Genomic DNA, 16839 nt, shown 5'->3' on the forward strand with positions numbered 1-16839 from the left:
AGGTTGGGCAATCCTACTTCCGTAGTGATACTGCCTCAGAAACCCAAGGAGGGGTCACTATGAGTCGGGTTTGACTCGACGGCACATAACAACAAGAAGAACAATCTCTGTGGAAGTAGATTGCCCAATCTTCCTTCCAAGGAGTAACTGTTGGGTTTGAACCACCAGCCTTCTGGTTAGCAATCAGGTGCCTTAGGCACTATGCCACTTGGTTGTCCATTCTGCTTTTCTTATCCACTGGGAATCATGTCAGTGTTTATCTTAAATAAAAATGGATTTTCAAAAGAATTCTTTTTGACTTAAAGATTTTAATCAAGATGACTTTATGCTCTCTATGCATTTTGTTTAGTGGGAAGCATTTTGACAGGGAAGGATTGAAACTTCCTCATACATTAAGAAGTAAATTCAGAGCCCTTGGCCAGTGAATGACAAAGGTTCCTAAAATGTTGCATGAAAGGTAATAGAGGCTTCACAAGAGATAATTAACTATCAATCATTTAATGGCTACTCCCTTAGGTTCACAAACATGAAGGTCACACCATTCAAATGGTTTGTTGGGCATTTATCAAAATTGCTAACACTTGCTTTATTTTTAAAATCTGGAGTGCAAGTTGGGCAGCTGTGTAAGTTAGATATTAATTGATAGCTCTCACTAAGCCCAGGTGTGGGCAGATGTGGTTCATTCTTCGGAGGCAGTTAACCAACATATTCCTTACACATTTCATCCCCTGAGAATCAGTCCTGTCTCTGGCAGGTACAGCTCATTGTGTGGCCAGGAGACTAGGAGAACAAGCACTCCTGCAGCCGGAAGGAGTGTGTGATGCAGAGGAAAAAGTAAAACAAACCCACTGCCATTGAGTTGATCCCAACTCATAGCAACCCCTCCTTGGGTTTCCAAGCAGTATCTCTATGGAAGTAGATTGCCCAATCTTCCTTCTGAGGAGTGGCTGGTGGGCGTGAACCACCTGCCTTCTGATTAGCAGTCAAATGCCTTAGGCACTATGTTGTTGTTGTTGTTGTTGTTATGCGCCTTGGAGTGGAACGACTCATAGTGACCCCTCCTTGGGTTGCTGAGGCAATATCAGTACAGAAATAGATTGCCCAACCTTCCTTCCTAGGAGTGGCTGGTGGGTTTGAACTGCCAGCCTTCTGGTTAGCAGTCAAGTGCCTTAGGCACTACACTACCAGAGCTCCCTTAGGCACTATGCCATTCCTTTATTCATAGTTTTGGCACTCACTCCCAGTCCCACCCCAGAAGATGTCCCTGGGCCTGGTCACTTTGGCTTCTAGCACTGAAAGTATCAGAGAAGGGAGCAGAGGCGGACTTTTCCCGGCCACCCACTCTGCCCTTGTTAGAGTCCTCATAGACATTTTCAGTGGCTAGGAAAACCCAGTCTGGCATCATTGTTGAAAGATGTTTTGCTACCTCTAGGTTTCTCCTCCCCTCTGTGACTTACCTCATCCTTCCCTTGTGCCTTAGGTTGTTTCACTTCCTTCCTCCCCACTGTGCCACCCTCTCTACCTTATTCCTTATGTCTCTATATTCCACCAAGCCCACTCAGGTTGGATGCCCATCTTTCTCTGCCCTCCTTGCTCTTGTTTCAGACCCTCCCTCTCCTTCTGATTTCTTCCCTTTCTTTGGAGATATAGGTGTCCCCCTCACCCCACACCCTGTTCTCTCTGCCTTTTCTTTTATCCTTCCTGTGAGCATTTCTCTATGCCTTCCCTCTTCCATGTCTTCCTTTCATCATCCCAACTCTTGATACTGACCTCCTAAATGAGTAAAACCAAAACCTATTTGCTGTGCTATAATTTTTATATTCCAGGTCAGATGGCAGAACAAGAGATGATATGAAATGGTTTCCCATGCATGCACACACACAAATGTAAACATACATGTATCCATGCACACCCACCCACCTTTTCCCTCAGCAGTCTTAACCTTGGCCTTAAAGCCAGAGCCCCTGTTTTATTCTTCTTTAAACAAATATTTCTTGAGAACCTACTGTGTGTCAGACACTTACAGGAACAGAAGAAAACACAAAAATCTCTGCTGTCATGGAGGGTACAGTCTAGTGGGGTGGGGGAGCAATGAGAGATGAAAGGTCCAGATACAGTAAGTGCAAAGATCCTGAGGCAGGAGCGTGTTTGATATATTCAGAGAACACCTTGGAGGAAAGCTTCCCTGAGCCGGGATTGGCTGGGTCCCCTTAACCAGAAGACATCCATGTAGTTCCCTTCCTCTGAGCTCCTTACACCATAAAGCTAAATGTCTCCTAAAGCTCTGGTTTCCAGCAGTAGAGCCCTGTTTTTTCCCTCCATTCAGCAGTTGAGATGGACACTTAACTTCAGGTTCACAGTCAGATGCCTTTTGCAGGATTGCTGCTGAAAGACAGGATGTTTGTGTCACAACATGACATAGCTGTTCAAAATCCCACAGATCTCACAGAAGTGTGGTGAGGAGTGGAGAGGAGCTGAGAAAGGAAGAGAAGGGACTGTAAACTCTCCATGTGGTGTCCAACCATGGCAATACCCTCCGTGATGCAGTCAGCCCCTTCCTCTTGGAACTTCTATGTGTGAAAGGCACCATTTGGAAAAGACCTCTTCAATAAAGCAAAGCTAGCAGTGAAACAAAAACAGAGAGACTTGGAGAGGATGAAATGCTCTGCATATGATTTCAATGAAATATAATGTTTTCCTTATTAAAATACTTTGTGATCTGAAGCCCATATGTACATGACACTCTGCAGGCGATATATGGACAAGGCTTAGCACTTTTGCCAGGGCTGGGATCAAACAGAGGAAACCCTCAGTTTCTCTGGGACACCAAAGCATGATGGCCCCAGTGGCCCCGTGTTTCCCATGAAAATGTTTAATTATGACATGCAGCATTAACCCCAGATGGAAAAGACAGAAAGTGGAATGGGCCAAGGCCACACAGGCCCTGATTCAGTACGAAACAGCCCAGGACAAGGCCTACAGAATCTCGGTCTCCTTCTGGAAGTCCATGAGTAAAATTCCCCCAGAAACCTGACAGACTAGTTCTGGGATCTGCTTTGGCTGGAAAAGGATAAGCTCCTTGGTTGCACAGGGCTGGTGATGGAGGTCATGCACAGCTTGTAGCCAGCACCTCCTCTCTATATCCATCAGGCTCTGGGCAGGGCCCAGTGGTGAATGGAACAGAACCCTCATATCAGGCATGTTTTGTTTAACATAAGCCCCTTGGTGGCACAAACGGTTTGAGCTTGACTACTAACTAAAAGGAACTCTGGTAGCCTAGTGGCTAAGGCATTTGACAGCTAACCAGAAGGCTGGGGTTCAAACATACCAGCACTTGGAAGGAAGGTTTGGCAATCTACTTCCGTAGATATATGGCCTCGGAAACCCAAAGGAGGGATTGCTCCAGGTCGGATCCAACTCGATGGCAGTGTGTTGTATTTTGTTGTGTTACTAACTAAAAGGTGGCAGTTGGAACCCACCCAGAAGCCTTGGTGATCTACTTCTGTAGATATGACAGCCAAGAAAACCCTGTGGAGCAGTTCTACTCTGCAGTACATTGGGTTACCATGAGTTGGAATTGACTTGACAGCAGTGGGTTTTTGTTTCACGTATTTGGGCATGTTCTGGGCCTTCTGTTTCCCATCAGGCAGCTGACGAGACCTCCATGTTGCTACCTGATTATACACACAGAACAAAGGCCATGCACAATGGTTTCTCCCATCTGGTGACTAATGCAATATTATTATTTGATTAGGTCTGGTGTCACACGCACTTGCCCATCGACCTAAGCACACCCCGAGGAACCATAACACTTGCTTGGTATTCTGCTCATTACCACTGTTTATTTACTGGCCATAGAATCAGGAAGATGGTTCTGACATCATAAAGAGACGGAATGAGACAAACTTAAACAGGATTTATGCTTCAATTATATTTCCTTGAGAACAGGCATGAAAAGCTGTGCATCATTTTTATTGGTTCACAAGTCTCCCCCCATTACAGCCATCTTTTTTTCTTTGCTGCTTCTTTTTATATTCTTCTTTGCCTTAGCTGTGAGATGTGTCTGAGCCCTCCTCCTCCTTCCCTGTGAGGCAGTCCCCTGCATAAAGGCTTTTGTGGTGTAAATGTAGTTTTCCAGTGACTTTTCTGTTTATAGTAATTCCTCTGCTGCCATCAAAAAGCTCAGTAAGAGTCAGCAAATGTGAAAACAGAATGATTATACCTTGGGTTCTGCATTATTTGTTACCTGGGAATATCGTCAGGAAATGTGAATATTTATGCCCATGAAAAGTGAGGAGGCGTCCTCTCTGGTGATGGCTTTGTTTATCTTCCAGGAAGCCCAGGAATCATTCCTAATTTTCAGTATTTATCTTTTCAAACAAGGAAAGAAATAAAGACTTAAGTCACTCTTTCATCCTCCAGGGTGTCCCTGAGGGAAGAGGTAAGGGGAGGGGGAACTGTAAACAAAGGAAATAAATAAGATTATACTTGAATGAAAGCAAAATGTACTTGGGGTGCATAGCATTAGGAAGTTGGAAAGTGGTGGCAGATTTCATTTTATTTTATTTTGAAGCCAAGAAATCTTTAGTCTCTACAGGACTCTAATTCTGTTCCAGAATATTCCCTACTAGACCTTTCAGGCCCCGAAACCAGTTACTGTCAAGTGAATTCCTACTCATGACCACCTCCTGTGTGTCAGACTAGAACTGTGCTACATCGGATTTTCAGTGGCTGATCTTGCAGAAGTGAATCACCAGACCTTTTTTCGGAAGCATCTCTGGGTGGACTCAAACCACCCACATTTTGTTTAACAGCACATGATAATTGTTTGTCCTACCTAGGGACTCTGTCCAATCCAGGAGGCCTCCTTTCTTCTCAATTGAACTCTAGTGAACCATTTCCTGTTTCTGAGTCAGGAGGGAGCTCTGGCAAGTCTGTGAACTTTGTCAGACCTTCAGAGACCTGCTGCCCACATGAGCTCTTGGGAGCCCATGGCTCCTAGAGGGACTGTAAACATACCTCAAGTAAACCCATACTGGTTTGAGACAAGGGCAGATTACCCAACAAGCAAGGTAAGTATGAGTTTACTTGTGCTTACTTACTAATCTGTAGTGGACGTAAGCACAAGTAAGCCCACACTTACCTTGTTTATTGGGCAATCTGATACTTGCTTATTGTGATATCTGGTAAATGACACTTCTTTAAAATTCATCTTTGATCTTTTATTGAACTTAAGCCTCCACCCACTTTCCTGGCTAGATTTTGTGAACAGATGTAGTTATCTGATGCATTTCTCTCCTTTAGTTCAAAACCAGCCGTACCCCAACCTCAAAAGAAGCAACGCACTTTTGCAAGTATTACCTAGTCCTCAAAAGTACCTGGGAAGTATGGCTGCGTATTTCACATGAGGGAAGCCTACGAGGAAAGGTGGCTTCTTTGGGGTCATGGGCTGAGTGAGTAGCACGATTTCTAACCCTAGATCAGAATTTTTTTCACTGCATTTCATAATTTGGTCTTTCCTTGTCTGCAAATAAGATTTAAAAGTAAGATTTTAATGAATTAGTCATAGCACACATATTTCAAAGCAGAATATGACCAAGAATTCCCTAACTAGATGGTCTTCTCTTTTAAAAAGGCTTCTAAAATTTCTTCAAATTCATATTTGTTGGATTTATGTCAGGCAGGTAAGCCAAGCCCTGCATTAAACTAAATGAGGAAAAACCAGTCTAAAAATGCTTGGTTAGTGCATATTTGGTTTCTCTTGCCCAGAGCAACAGAATTTAGGTAGTATGGAAGAGTAGGGAAAAATTATGGGATCCAATACCTGGCCCCCAGGGATCCAATTCTGACACATACTATAGGGCCCTGTCCCTGGGTGGTGCACATGTTTAAGTACTCAGTACTAAACAAAAGGTTGGCAGTTCTTATTCACCCAAGACACACCTCAGAAGAAAGGCCAGTGATCTGCTTCCAAAGGGTCGTAGCCATGACAACTCTAAGAAACACAATACTACTCTGCAAATGTGGTCTACATGGGTCGGAATCAGCTCATCAGAACTGGTTTTGTTGGGTTTATGGGGCCTTGGGCGAATTGCTTAACTTCACTGAGCCTAGTTTCCTATCTGTAAAATGCCTTCCCAGAGCCAGCCTGGGGTTGTGGAGTGACCATTGGTTCTAGGCTCAACATTTTGGGCTGCAAAGGTCCCAGCTCGGCCTCTTCCCTGCTATGTAATCTGAGGGCACGTTGTTTATCTCCCACGATCTGATGCTTCAGGTGTGAAATGGCAATAGCTATAGCTACCACTCAGACTTTTGATGTGTGAAAGCGTCTTGTCCAGAGCCCAGCCTCTCACAGATACCCAGTGAACATTCTTCCTTTCCCACTTCCTTCTTATGTAGCTACTTGGTGTATTGTGAAAATTAAGTCAGATAAGGTATGTGCGAGTTCTTTTTAAACTACAGAGTCCCCACAGACATCACAAAATAGCTACTATTTTTAGGTTGAGTGCATCCAACGATGAGCCCTCAAATGTGCCCCAGGTGATTCAAGCAGCCTGGGCCCACCCTGTCACCTCCATCTGCCCTATGAACTTATCCATTTACCCTTGGCCGTGAATGTTCTACCTACAGGTACCTGGCGCTTTATGCCTACAAGCCCCAGAAGAATGATGAGCTGGAGCTGCGCAAGGGCGAGATGTATCGAGTCATTGAGAAGTGTCAAGATGGCTGGTTCAAGGGGACTTCGCTGAGGACTGGGGTCTCAGGAGTGTTCCCTGGAAACTACGTGACACCCGTCTCCAGGTGAGGGCTGAGCACACCTAGAAGGTAGCAAGTTTCCTCCACAGTTCCTTTAATGGGATTGTTATTGCCTAGAGCTTATGCTAGGAGCTCTGGTAGCAGAGTGCCTAAGGCACTTGACTGCTCACCAGAAGGCTGGCGGTTCAAACCCACCAGCCACTCCTCAGAAGGAAGGTTGGGCAATCCTACTTCTGTAGTGATACTGCCTCGGAAACCCAAGGAGAGGTTATGCTAAGGAGATCTGGTGGCTTAGCACCTAAGGCAGTTGACTGTTAGCTGGAAGGTTGGTGGTTGAAACCCACCAGTCACTCTGTGGAAGGAAGACTGGTAAATCTACTTCCATAAAGATTTACCACCTCTGTTGACTATGAGTCAGAATCAACTTGATGGCAGTGAGTTTGTTTTCTTTTTTTTCTTTTTGAAAGGTTATGCTGTGGTCTGGATAATCAAAAAACAGAGACTATCTAGAGGTCAGCAAAGTACACTGCTGCCCATGGAATTCAGCTCACATGAGTTCTGAGGTTTCACAAAGACTCTGTGGTCCTGAGGGTTAGAAAGCACAGGGAAATTTTGGAAATAGGGTTGTTTTTTTTTAACTATCTCAATTATTTTTTATATCAATGCTGTTGAAAAAGGTATAAGCCCATTTTCTCAATGAAGACAGTCTTTTTTTTTTTTTTTTTTTTTTAATGAGAACCAAAATTTATTGTCTCACAGTTCTGGAGGCTAGATATCCAAATCAGCGTATTGGCCATGTTAATTCCTTCTGAGGCTGTAAGAGAGAAACTGTACCAAGCCTCTCTCCCAGCTTCTGGTGGACCTGGCAATCTTTAGTGTTCCTTGGTTTGCATCTGTGGTAATAATTTTACCATTTTAGTTGGCTTTGCTTGGTTTTGCCTCAGAAGACACTGGCTGCCTCAAACTCAAAAAACTCACTGCCATAGAGTCGATTCTGACTGATAGTCGACCCCCTTTGGGTTTCCGAGGCAGTAAATCTTCACAGAAGCAGATTGCCCAGTCTTCCTTTGAGAAGGAATGGCTAGTGGGTTTGAACCACAAACCTTGGTTAGCAGTCAAATACCTTACACACTACACCACCAGAGTTCCTTATGGGAGAAGAATGAGAACAGAATGAATTGGAGTTAAGGAAGCAGAAAGCAGCATTAACTAATCCGAAGTGAGAAAGTTACCAAAGATAATAAGAGCTCTGTGTGTGTGTGTGTGAGAGAGAGAGAGAGAGAAGAGTGTGCATTAACACATCTAGACCTGTTATACATAAAACACATACGTATATATGCAAACAAACAAACAAACAAAAAACTCACTGCCATCGAGTCGACTTTGAGTCCTAGCGACCCCTATTGGGTTTCTGAGGTAGTAATATCTGTACAGAAGTAGATTATCCAGTCTTCCTTCCGTGGAGTGGCTGGTGGGTTTGAACCACCAACCTTCTGGTTAGTAGTCAGATGCCTTAGGCACTATACCACTAAAACCAAACCAAAACCAAACTCACTGCCGTGGAGTCGGATCCAACTCATAGCGACCCTTCCTTGGGTTTCCGAGGCGGTGTCTCTATGGAAGTAGATTGCCCAACCTTCCTTCCAAGGAGTGGCTGGTGGGTTTGAACTGCCAGCCTTCTGGTTAGCAGTCAAATGCCTTAGTCACTATGCTACCAGTAGAGCTCCTTATATATGCAAAGGACAAAGGATAACCAAAAGTTAACAATTTTTATGGCATGGTAACATTATGGGTAATTAAAAAAAAAAAAAAAAACAGTATTTCTTGTACTTTCCTGTGTTTTACAAAGTTTCTATTATATTACCTTTATAAAACTTTTTTTAAAAGTTATTTTAAAATTTCACCAATCCAGAGTTGTCTGGGAATTCTCCATTGAGTGGAGGGGCACCATTGCATGATTTCCTATCAGTCAGTTATAGTCATCAGAGCCCCTTACAGGAACATCCCTTTGTAACACTCCAAGACATAATTAAAGACATGGCCCTTGGGATTCTACCTTCTTTGGAATAAGAGTCTATGAAGAAAAATAATGCCTCAAACCTTCCATTGATTATTAGACTGATTCACACTTTTCGAAATTGTATAAGAAGGTAAAGAAGGTAAATGGAAAGTTTTAATATTTACTTTAAATAGTTTTATTTATTAAAAGCATTCTTTAGCCAATGCTTCCCAGATGGTGCCCAGTTGGGGCCTTTAGGGTGAATGGAGTCTGGCATCAGACCAAAAAGGTATAGAAGGACAAGGATTAAGAGGTGGTTGAACATACTTCATTCAGGTGACCCTCAGCAGGGCAATGCTTAAGAACCAGACTGCAGAAGGACTTCAAAAAATGCCCCATGCCTCAATCTCAAGGAGCGTGAAGCTAAGGGACATCTGCTTTGTGTGTTGAGTCTCCCCTACAGGTCTCTTGGTGCTTATTTATAGGTAGGGAATGACTTCCCCAGCTGTGTATTTTCTACTGCTAGATTTCAGAGAGGGAAATCTTTAGTATTGATCTCCCATGTCAGTATTTATAGGCCATATCTTTTAGCCTACAACTTTGTTTGTTTACTTTTAAAGCCTCTCCAAATCATCTCATCCTTGAGGCAAACACCTATGTAGTTCAATGCAGCTGAGCAACAACAGAGGCAAGGGGTGGGAGCTTTAAAGCTAGTGGCTTCTCCCTTCTCTCTGGCAGCCACTTGAATCAGTGAAAATTGTCCCAGCAAGGCAAGGGTGGGTTTCTGTCAGTGAAGATTAGCTCCAGAACCTCCTCATACTTAAAATACTCATTAACCTGTGACCCTTCATCCTACAAAGACCAAGATCACCTGGCTGTGCTCCCCAGCTATGAAAGGAGCGAGCACCAGCATTCATAGGCATAGCGCTGGCCTAGAAACAAGCTTGCTCAGCATGTCCTCAAGTAGCCATTCCTGGATAATGTGGGTCACTCCCTAAGATTATGGGGTCTGCCATGCCTAGCTCACTGCCTCAAGGAGAACCCAAGCCTTAGTAGCAGGTTGTTCTGGATCCCAGCAGCCATACCCAGTCCTACCTGGGGAAATTTCACTCCTCCTTTGTAGGAAAGGTGAATTCTTCTCTACCCATATATATCACAACAGAATAGTCAGTCTTTGGAGGGAATTGATCAGCTTTTAGGCTATGAACTGATTCCCCAAAGTCCTAGGTTTCCCAGTTTTGCTACTCCATTCTTCCTTTACTTTTATCCTGTTGTTGTTGTTGTTATGTGCCTTCGAGTCAGCCCTGACTCATAGCGACCCCTCCTTGGGTTTCCAAGGCAGTATCACTACGGAAGTAGGATTGCCCAACCTTCCTTCCGAGGAGTGGCTGATGGGTTTGAACCGCCAGCCATCTGGTGAGCAGTCAAGTGCCTTAGCCACTATGCTACCAGAGCTCCCTCCCTTTATCCTAGAATGTCCCTAAACCTTCAGAAACATAATGACTGTATTTTAAATACAGCTTCATTATGTGACATTCAGGATCCTCTGCATCTGACTCCAGTGCTCTGCCCCTTTAATCCAGCCAGATTGAACTGCTTGCCATTCTCTGCTTATCCCAAGCCCTTTCATCACTTGAGCTTTTCTTTAAGCTGCTCTATCCATTTCCCCAAATCTAAGAGACCTTCCCACTTCTTCCAAATACAAAATTAAACCCTACATATTCTTCAAGACTCCAATTCTAAGGCCACTCCTTCTATAAAACATTCCCTGATCACCCCTTCCCTGCACCAGTCAGATTGGATGCTCTTTCTCCCACATCCCACTACTCATCTGTCAGTGTGTTGTACTGTGGTAGCTTGTGTGTTGCTGTGATGCTGGAGGCAATGCCACAAGTATTTCAAATACCAGCAGTCACTTACGGTGGACAAGTTTCAGCAGAATTTCTAGATTAAGACAGACTAGGAACAGGGATCTTCCATATCATCATAAGTGTCCTCTTGTCAAGTTTTGCTTGTGACAAGGGTCACCGTGTAGGTGTGCAGTGGCCCCACTAGCTTGTGAGCTCCATGACCATGGTAGCCATCTCCAGCTTTAAATCCCCACATCCCTTTGCATATCATTTGCATATACCAGGTGCTAAACAAATGCAGGTTGAGTTGCCAAATGAAATCTGGTAGGTTTGATAAGAATTTAGCTTCAGAAACTGTCTTTCCATACCCTCTGGGACTTTTTTAATGAGAAAATTCTCTAGTTAATGAGAATTGAACCGCTTTGGGTAATCCAGGTCAACTCACTCCATCATTGTTTGTGAGCCTCATCACTTGTTAACTTCCCTCAAGACCTCTCAATCTTTAACCTCTGGAAATATTTAGAACAATAGAGAACCATTTAGTTCAAATCACTTCAAAATCTGCAGTTGAGAATCTGCAGTTGGGAATCCATCCTGGTAACTACAGTACTGTGAGGGTCACTGGGTGGTGACTCTAGTCACTAGGAGAAAGTTGTCAGGTGCCCCCTTGGTCAGTATCTCAGAGGCCCAGATTTCCCCACCCAGTCCATAGCTCACCATGAAAAGAAAGGCTTCACAGTCTTTAGTCACAGAAATAGACTGTGGTTCTGCACATTTATACCCTCTCTGATCCAAGGATCTTGCTGTTCTTATGGAAAATTACCTATGTTATCCAGATAAAAAGTGTTTGCCTTTTAAGAACAGTGGCCAATCCTACTTTGGTGAGTAGTGACTGGGATCTTAAAAGCTTGCAAGCAGACATCAAGATGCAGCAATGGGTCTCTCCTCATCCAGAGCAAAGAAGAATGAAGAAAACTAAAGACGCATGGAAATAATTAGTCCAAGGGACTGGTACACCATATGATCCTCAGCCTATATGACTATGAGACCAGAAGAACTAGATGGTGCCCAGCTACCACTGTCAACCACTTGGAGGGGATCTATATAGGAGATCCTGGATAGAGTGGGAGAATAATGTGGAACAAAACTCAAAATCATAAAAAAAGGGGGGGACCAGATTTGCTGGTCTGATAGAGCCTGTTGGAACCCCTGAGACTATGACCCCTAACTGCTCTTCAGGTCTGGCATTGAACCCACTCTTGTGGCTTCCAGCCAAACAAAAGACAGGCATATGAGCTAAACATTTACTTTAGGTAGACACACTACTTGGAGGGATCAATCATGGGAGAATAGAAGGGCTATGTATGCACAGGGTGATGGTTTGAGGGGCAGGAGTACATGGGAAGGAAGGATACAGGAAAGAGGTAACTGTGGAGAGGAAGTGGGAAGAGAGCTGTCGCATTGTGGAAAATTGTAGTCAGTGTCATGAGACAAAGTATATGTGAACTGCGCATAGTGCCTAAGGCACTTGACTGCTAACCAGAAGGCTGGCGGTTCAAACCCCCCAGCCACTCCTCGGAAGGAAGGTTGGGCAATCCTACTTCCATAGTGATACTGCCTCGGAAACCCAAGGAGGGGTCGCTAAGAGTTGGGGTCGCTATGAGTTGGGGCCGACTCGAAGGCAAATAACAACAACAAAACATATGGAAAGTGAATTTGCTCTATAAACTTTCACCCAAATCACAATAAAACTTAAAAAAAAAAAAAAAAAAAAGAAGAAGAAGAAGAACAATGGTCAAATGTATGGGTGGCAGGCACAGTCCTTTAGACTCAGCCCTGAACTTACACTAACTGTGCTCACTGCCAGTCATTCTGAAATGCTCTGCAGTATTGATGGGCTCTTAGAGGGCTTATAGTATATAGTGTTTAGAGTTGATTTGGTAGCTGTACAACCTTTGAGGACATTCAGAGTTCATTTAAAACTGCAGTGGGGAGGATCTTGGTGACTGGCTGCTAGCAGTGAAAGCATGCACTCAGGAAATAAAGAAAAGCCTGTGGGCACCTTTGCCAAACCACTCTTAGAGAAGGTGTAAAGGGATTTACTGCTGCCAAACTAGAAGCAGATGAGTGTCTGAATCTGTTGTGTTCAGGCTTGTCCATATAATCTTGCAAAAAAAAAAAAGTGACCCATAATTTGTGAGTCCACTTTATTTCATTTTTTAAAAAAAAATTATTTCCAAGGTGGAAGTGTGTTCAATAAGTGACAAATGTGATTAAAAAAAAAAAAAAATTCTGGGTTTTTTTTTTTTCTTTTCTGATAGGGTTACTTGCCAGAGGTTAATATCAAGACTACTGTAAGGACTAAAGAAAGGAAATCTCAGAGTCTCTAGACAGTGGATGGTTGGATCCTTTTCTCAGAGGTCCTTCTTTCAAGAGCTATTACTCAGAAGCCCTGATGTGGTATTTGGGGGCCTCTTCCTTGATTGAAGTCATGGCCCAGTGGTACCAAGCCACACCTGGAGATGATGTCAAGGGCCCGGGCCCAGGAGAAGCAAGAGCCTGATAGGCTCTGTTTTCTCCCACCCATTTCATCATGATTGAGAACCTGAAGGAACAGGAAAGGGAGGTTCCTCAGCTGCTGATTTCAGGGGCCTCTTGGACAAATGCCAAACATTCTAAGTCTCCTGAAACCCCTGGAACTGAACCTACAAAAACTGCCAAGCCCTTGGACTCTGCAATAGCTTATAAAGCCAGTGCATGGCTTTAGTATAAGTACATGTAGATATGTTAAAAGGGTTAAAATCCCTGTTTCCAAAGTTTCTATGTTCCTTTTGTATTATTTAGACACTCTAAACTGGAAACTTTAGGGTGAAAGGACATCTGTTTCTGTTATAAAACTGCAAGTGCTTTAAAATCCCTGAGAAAGATGTCATGTTTTCAGTGCCCTTTCCCAGAAATTTTGGTCAGAGGCCGGCACAAACAAAATGGCGGCTGTGGCCAGAGGGAGTCAGCTGTTATTTCCATAGTTTTCCCCTGCCACACGGTCAGATGTTTTAAAGCCTTGTGGGACATGATTCAGTCATCCATTTTTTCTGAATGTGTTTGGGGACACACAGCTGTTTATTCGAATGAATTAAGGCAGAGGCTCTGGTACAAAATATTTGATTGACTTGGGATTATTCCTCTGTTGCATAGGGTTGTTTTGCTATTTCTTGAACATTTACATTGAAAGTTGGCCCCCATGAAGGTTTTATAAAGAGTGCCCTTTTCAGCTTGAGCTCTGGACATGGTTCAATAGTCAGAATTGTTTTGGCATTGTTTTTATGACTTTGTCCCCTCAACTATTTTGTTTCCATCTCCCAAAGCCAGTAGGTAATAGTGGGCCTTTGTTAGTGGCCTGTATTGTATGATTTCATCTGTATTGTCTCGCCTGACTTAATTCTGCTTTATTTCCTTAGGGTTCCCATAGGAGGGGCTGGACCACCCCGGAATAATGTAGTTGGAGGGTCTCCACTGGCCAAAGGGATGACTACAACCATCCATCCAGGTGGTGGAAGTCTGAGCAGCCCAGCCACTGCCACCAGACCTGCCCTTCCACTCACCACACCTCAGGCCCATGCCCAGCACCAGGCAGCCTCTCCCCCAGTGGGCAGTTGTCTGCGACACTCAGCCCAGCCAGCAGCCAGCCAAGCCCGGAGTACCATCCCAACAGGTGTGTACCCTCACTCTCAGGGGCCTCTTCTCTACTAGAGAATTTGACAAGGGGAGTGAGGGTCTTTGGGACACACATGAGAAACATTTTTGGCCCAGGTCTCGGGCAATCTATGGTGTGGCAAGTGGTATTTGCTTATCATAATCATAAACTTCTACTGATCTCCAGAAAGTTTGCTTGACTTATCATATTACCCCGTCCTGGCAGCTGAGATAGATTAGAGAATTTACAAATATTTACACATTTCCCTGTAGCAATAGGACTGCATGGACAAATAAGATTAACATTGGTGCCTTGGGATGACTCCACCAATGAGGCAATTGTTGGTCGGCCACACTGACCTTCCATTTGCCACGCCCTTCAGAGTTTCCAATAAGGCAGCATTTCACAGGACAGAGAGCTGTACAGAAATATAAATACAGAATATTCCTTTTCTAAAGTGCTCTCAGAGTAGGAGGAGATGATTATCTTAGATCCTGCATCTTTATGCCCACATTATCAATAGACAGGCTGACACAACTTAAGAAGGGACCAGTTTGGCCCAGGATAGTGTGAGATGAAAAGAAATCATGGAGTGGATCTTTATGGCGTAAAGAAGGTAAACACATCTTGTTTGGAAACTTAGTATTGAGACAATAAGAACTTCTGGAGCTTGTCTTGCATGATGTTTCCAGGTACCTACACCAAAGGACCTTCAGAAACTGTAAAGCTGAACAACCTATCCCTGTGCATAATAGTAACCCAAGACAGAAGGATGCAACTCTTAATTTCTACTAAATGAGACAGAATTTTCCTTCCCGTCCCAATGCTATCCTCTCAGAAATCCTCTCTTCTTCTAAAAAGAGAAAAAGAACATAAATTCTTTGGAGCCATAAAACACACTATTTTTAAAAATCTAGCCAACCAAAAGATGACCCATCAAAAGTACTTCAGATAGCAGCATCTCATGTGTAAAAAGTCAAGACACTACTAAGTTTAGCAGAGTTTTTTTTTTTTTTTTTTTCCCAGAGTCATGGCTGATAGTATGAGAGAGGGGGGTGAATGTCTACCTATCAAAGCTAATCATTCCACTCACCCACTGTTTACTCTTCAGGGAAGCTGACCTGCACATACCCATGCTAATGACCAATTTAGGCTTACATGGGATAGAAAGAATTGCTTTTCTCTTACAGGAAAATCCAAATTTAATATTAACTATTTGTTATGGATTAAATTGTATCCCCCAGAAAATATATTGAAGTCTTGACCCCTGTACCTGTGAATCTGACCTTAGTGGGGAAATAGGATCTTTCTTTGAAAAATAACAGTTAAGATAATGAGGTCATGATGTGAGTGTGATCTGGCTGTGACATTTGTCACCCCATTGATCACCAGAGTTGATTCAGCTGATCTGACTGGCAAGGTGGGTGTCACCTTCCTCCCTCACCACTCCATGTAATCCTACTTGAAGTTGCATGGTCATTTAAAGAGGACAACCTTCCCTGATAGAGGAGGGCTGTCCTTCAGCCAAGGGTATGTGAATAGCTATACTCCCCTGTAGAACCTCCAAACAAGCTCTCAAGGTCCATTTGTAGGAGAACATAAGGTAGTCAAACTTCCAAGACTCCAGACATACCTAATGAGGCACTGCATGTGGCAGTCTGCCTTTCAAAAAAGAAAAAGATAATGAAGTGATAGTGGAGTAGAGTGGGTCTTAACTTACCTTATATGACTAGCATCTTATAAAAGAAGAAGATAGACACAGAAACATAGTCACACACAGGAATAAGGTGTCAGTGAAGCTAGATCTATAAGCAGCCAACAGATCTATAATGGCAACATTTGCCAGCAGCCACTGAAAGCTAGGAGAGAGGCATGGAACATTTCGTCTCTCAGAACCTGCAGAAGGACTCAACATTAGCTAATAAATTGATTTGGACTTCGAACCTCCAGAACTGTGAGACAAGAAATTTCTGTTCTTTATAGCCACCCACTTTGTGATGTTTTGTTACTGCAGCCCTAGAAACACTATTTCAAGAGACTTTGATAGTATGGCCTATTTCTGTCAACATGCCTACTTTACTCCTACTCCTGTATTTGCTTAGTCCTCAGAGTACAACAAAACAAGAGAACATCCCTGCTCTCAGGTTGCTCATTGATCATCAAGGAAACAATAGTCCAGCTATGAGGGCTGTGGGCACTGGTAGAGGGAAGATGTAATCTGGGGCAGATTGGGTAGAGGGTAGAAGAGCAGGGAGATGCTCCATAGAAGAATTCATTGCCAGAATGAGCAGCAAGTGATAATTAACACTCAGGCAAGTGAACAAAGGTAAGGGAGTCATTTGAAGTGGAAGGAAAGGAATATTCAAACTAACAGAAGCATGAGGAAGCACATTCTTATTCAATTGGCTGCAAATAATTCAGTAAAGACAGAATGAACCAGGCCAGTTTGAAGGGCATAAGCTTAGACAATAGGCAAACCTATGTTCAAATGCTGATCTGTCTGGCAAGGTGGGTGCCATTATTGCTGTAGCCTCAGTCTC

The 16839-nt window shown here is 43.6% G+C and overlaps 1 protein-coding gene across 1 annotated transcript in view; it reads left to right on the forward strand.

Annotated features, from left to right (window-relative positions):
- Positions 1-16839, forward strand: part of SH3RF3 (SH3 domain containing ring finger 3) — a 643685-nt gene that overhangs the window by 541190 nt on the left and 85656 nt on the right. The window contains exons 6-7 of the mRNA XM_007942370.1: positions 6631-6801; positions 14064-14317. Coding sequence (XP_007940561.1) covers positions 6631-6801; positions 14064-14317 — 425 coding nt within the window. The remainder of the gene's footprint in view (positions 1-6630; positions 6802-14063; positions 14318-16839) is intronic.

Source organism: Orycteropus afer, unplaced genomic scaffold (genome assembly GCF_000298275.1).
Source record: "Orycteropus afer afer isolate SDZICR_OR568_19922 unplaced genomic scaffold, OryAfe1.0 scaffold00089, whole genome shotgun sequence".
NCBI classification, from domain to species: domain Eukaryota; kingdom Metazoa; phylum Chordata; class Mammalia; order Tubulidentata; family Orycteropodidae; genus Orycteropus; species Orycteropus afer.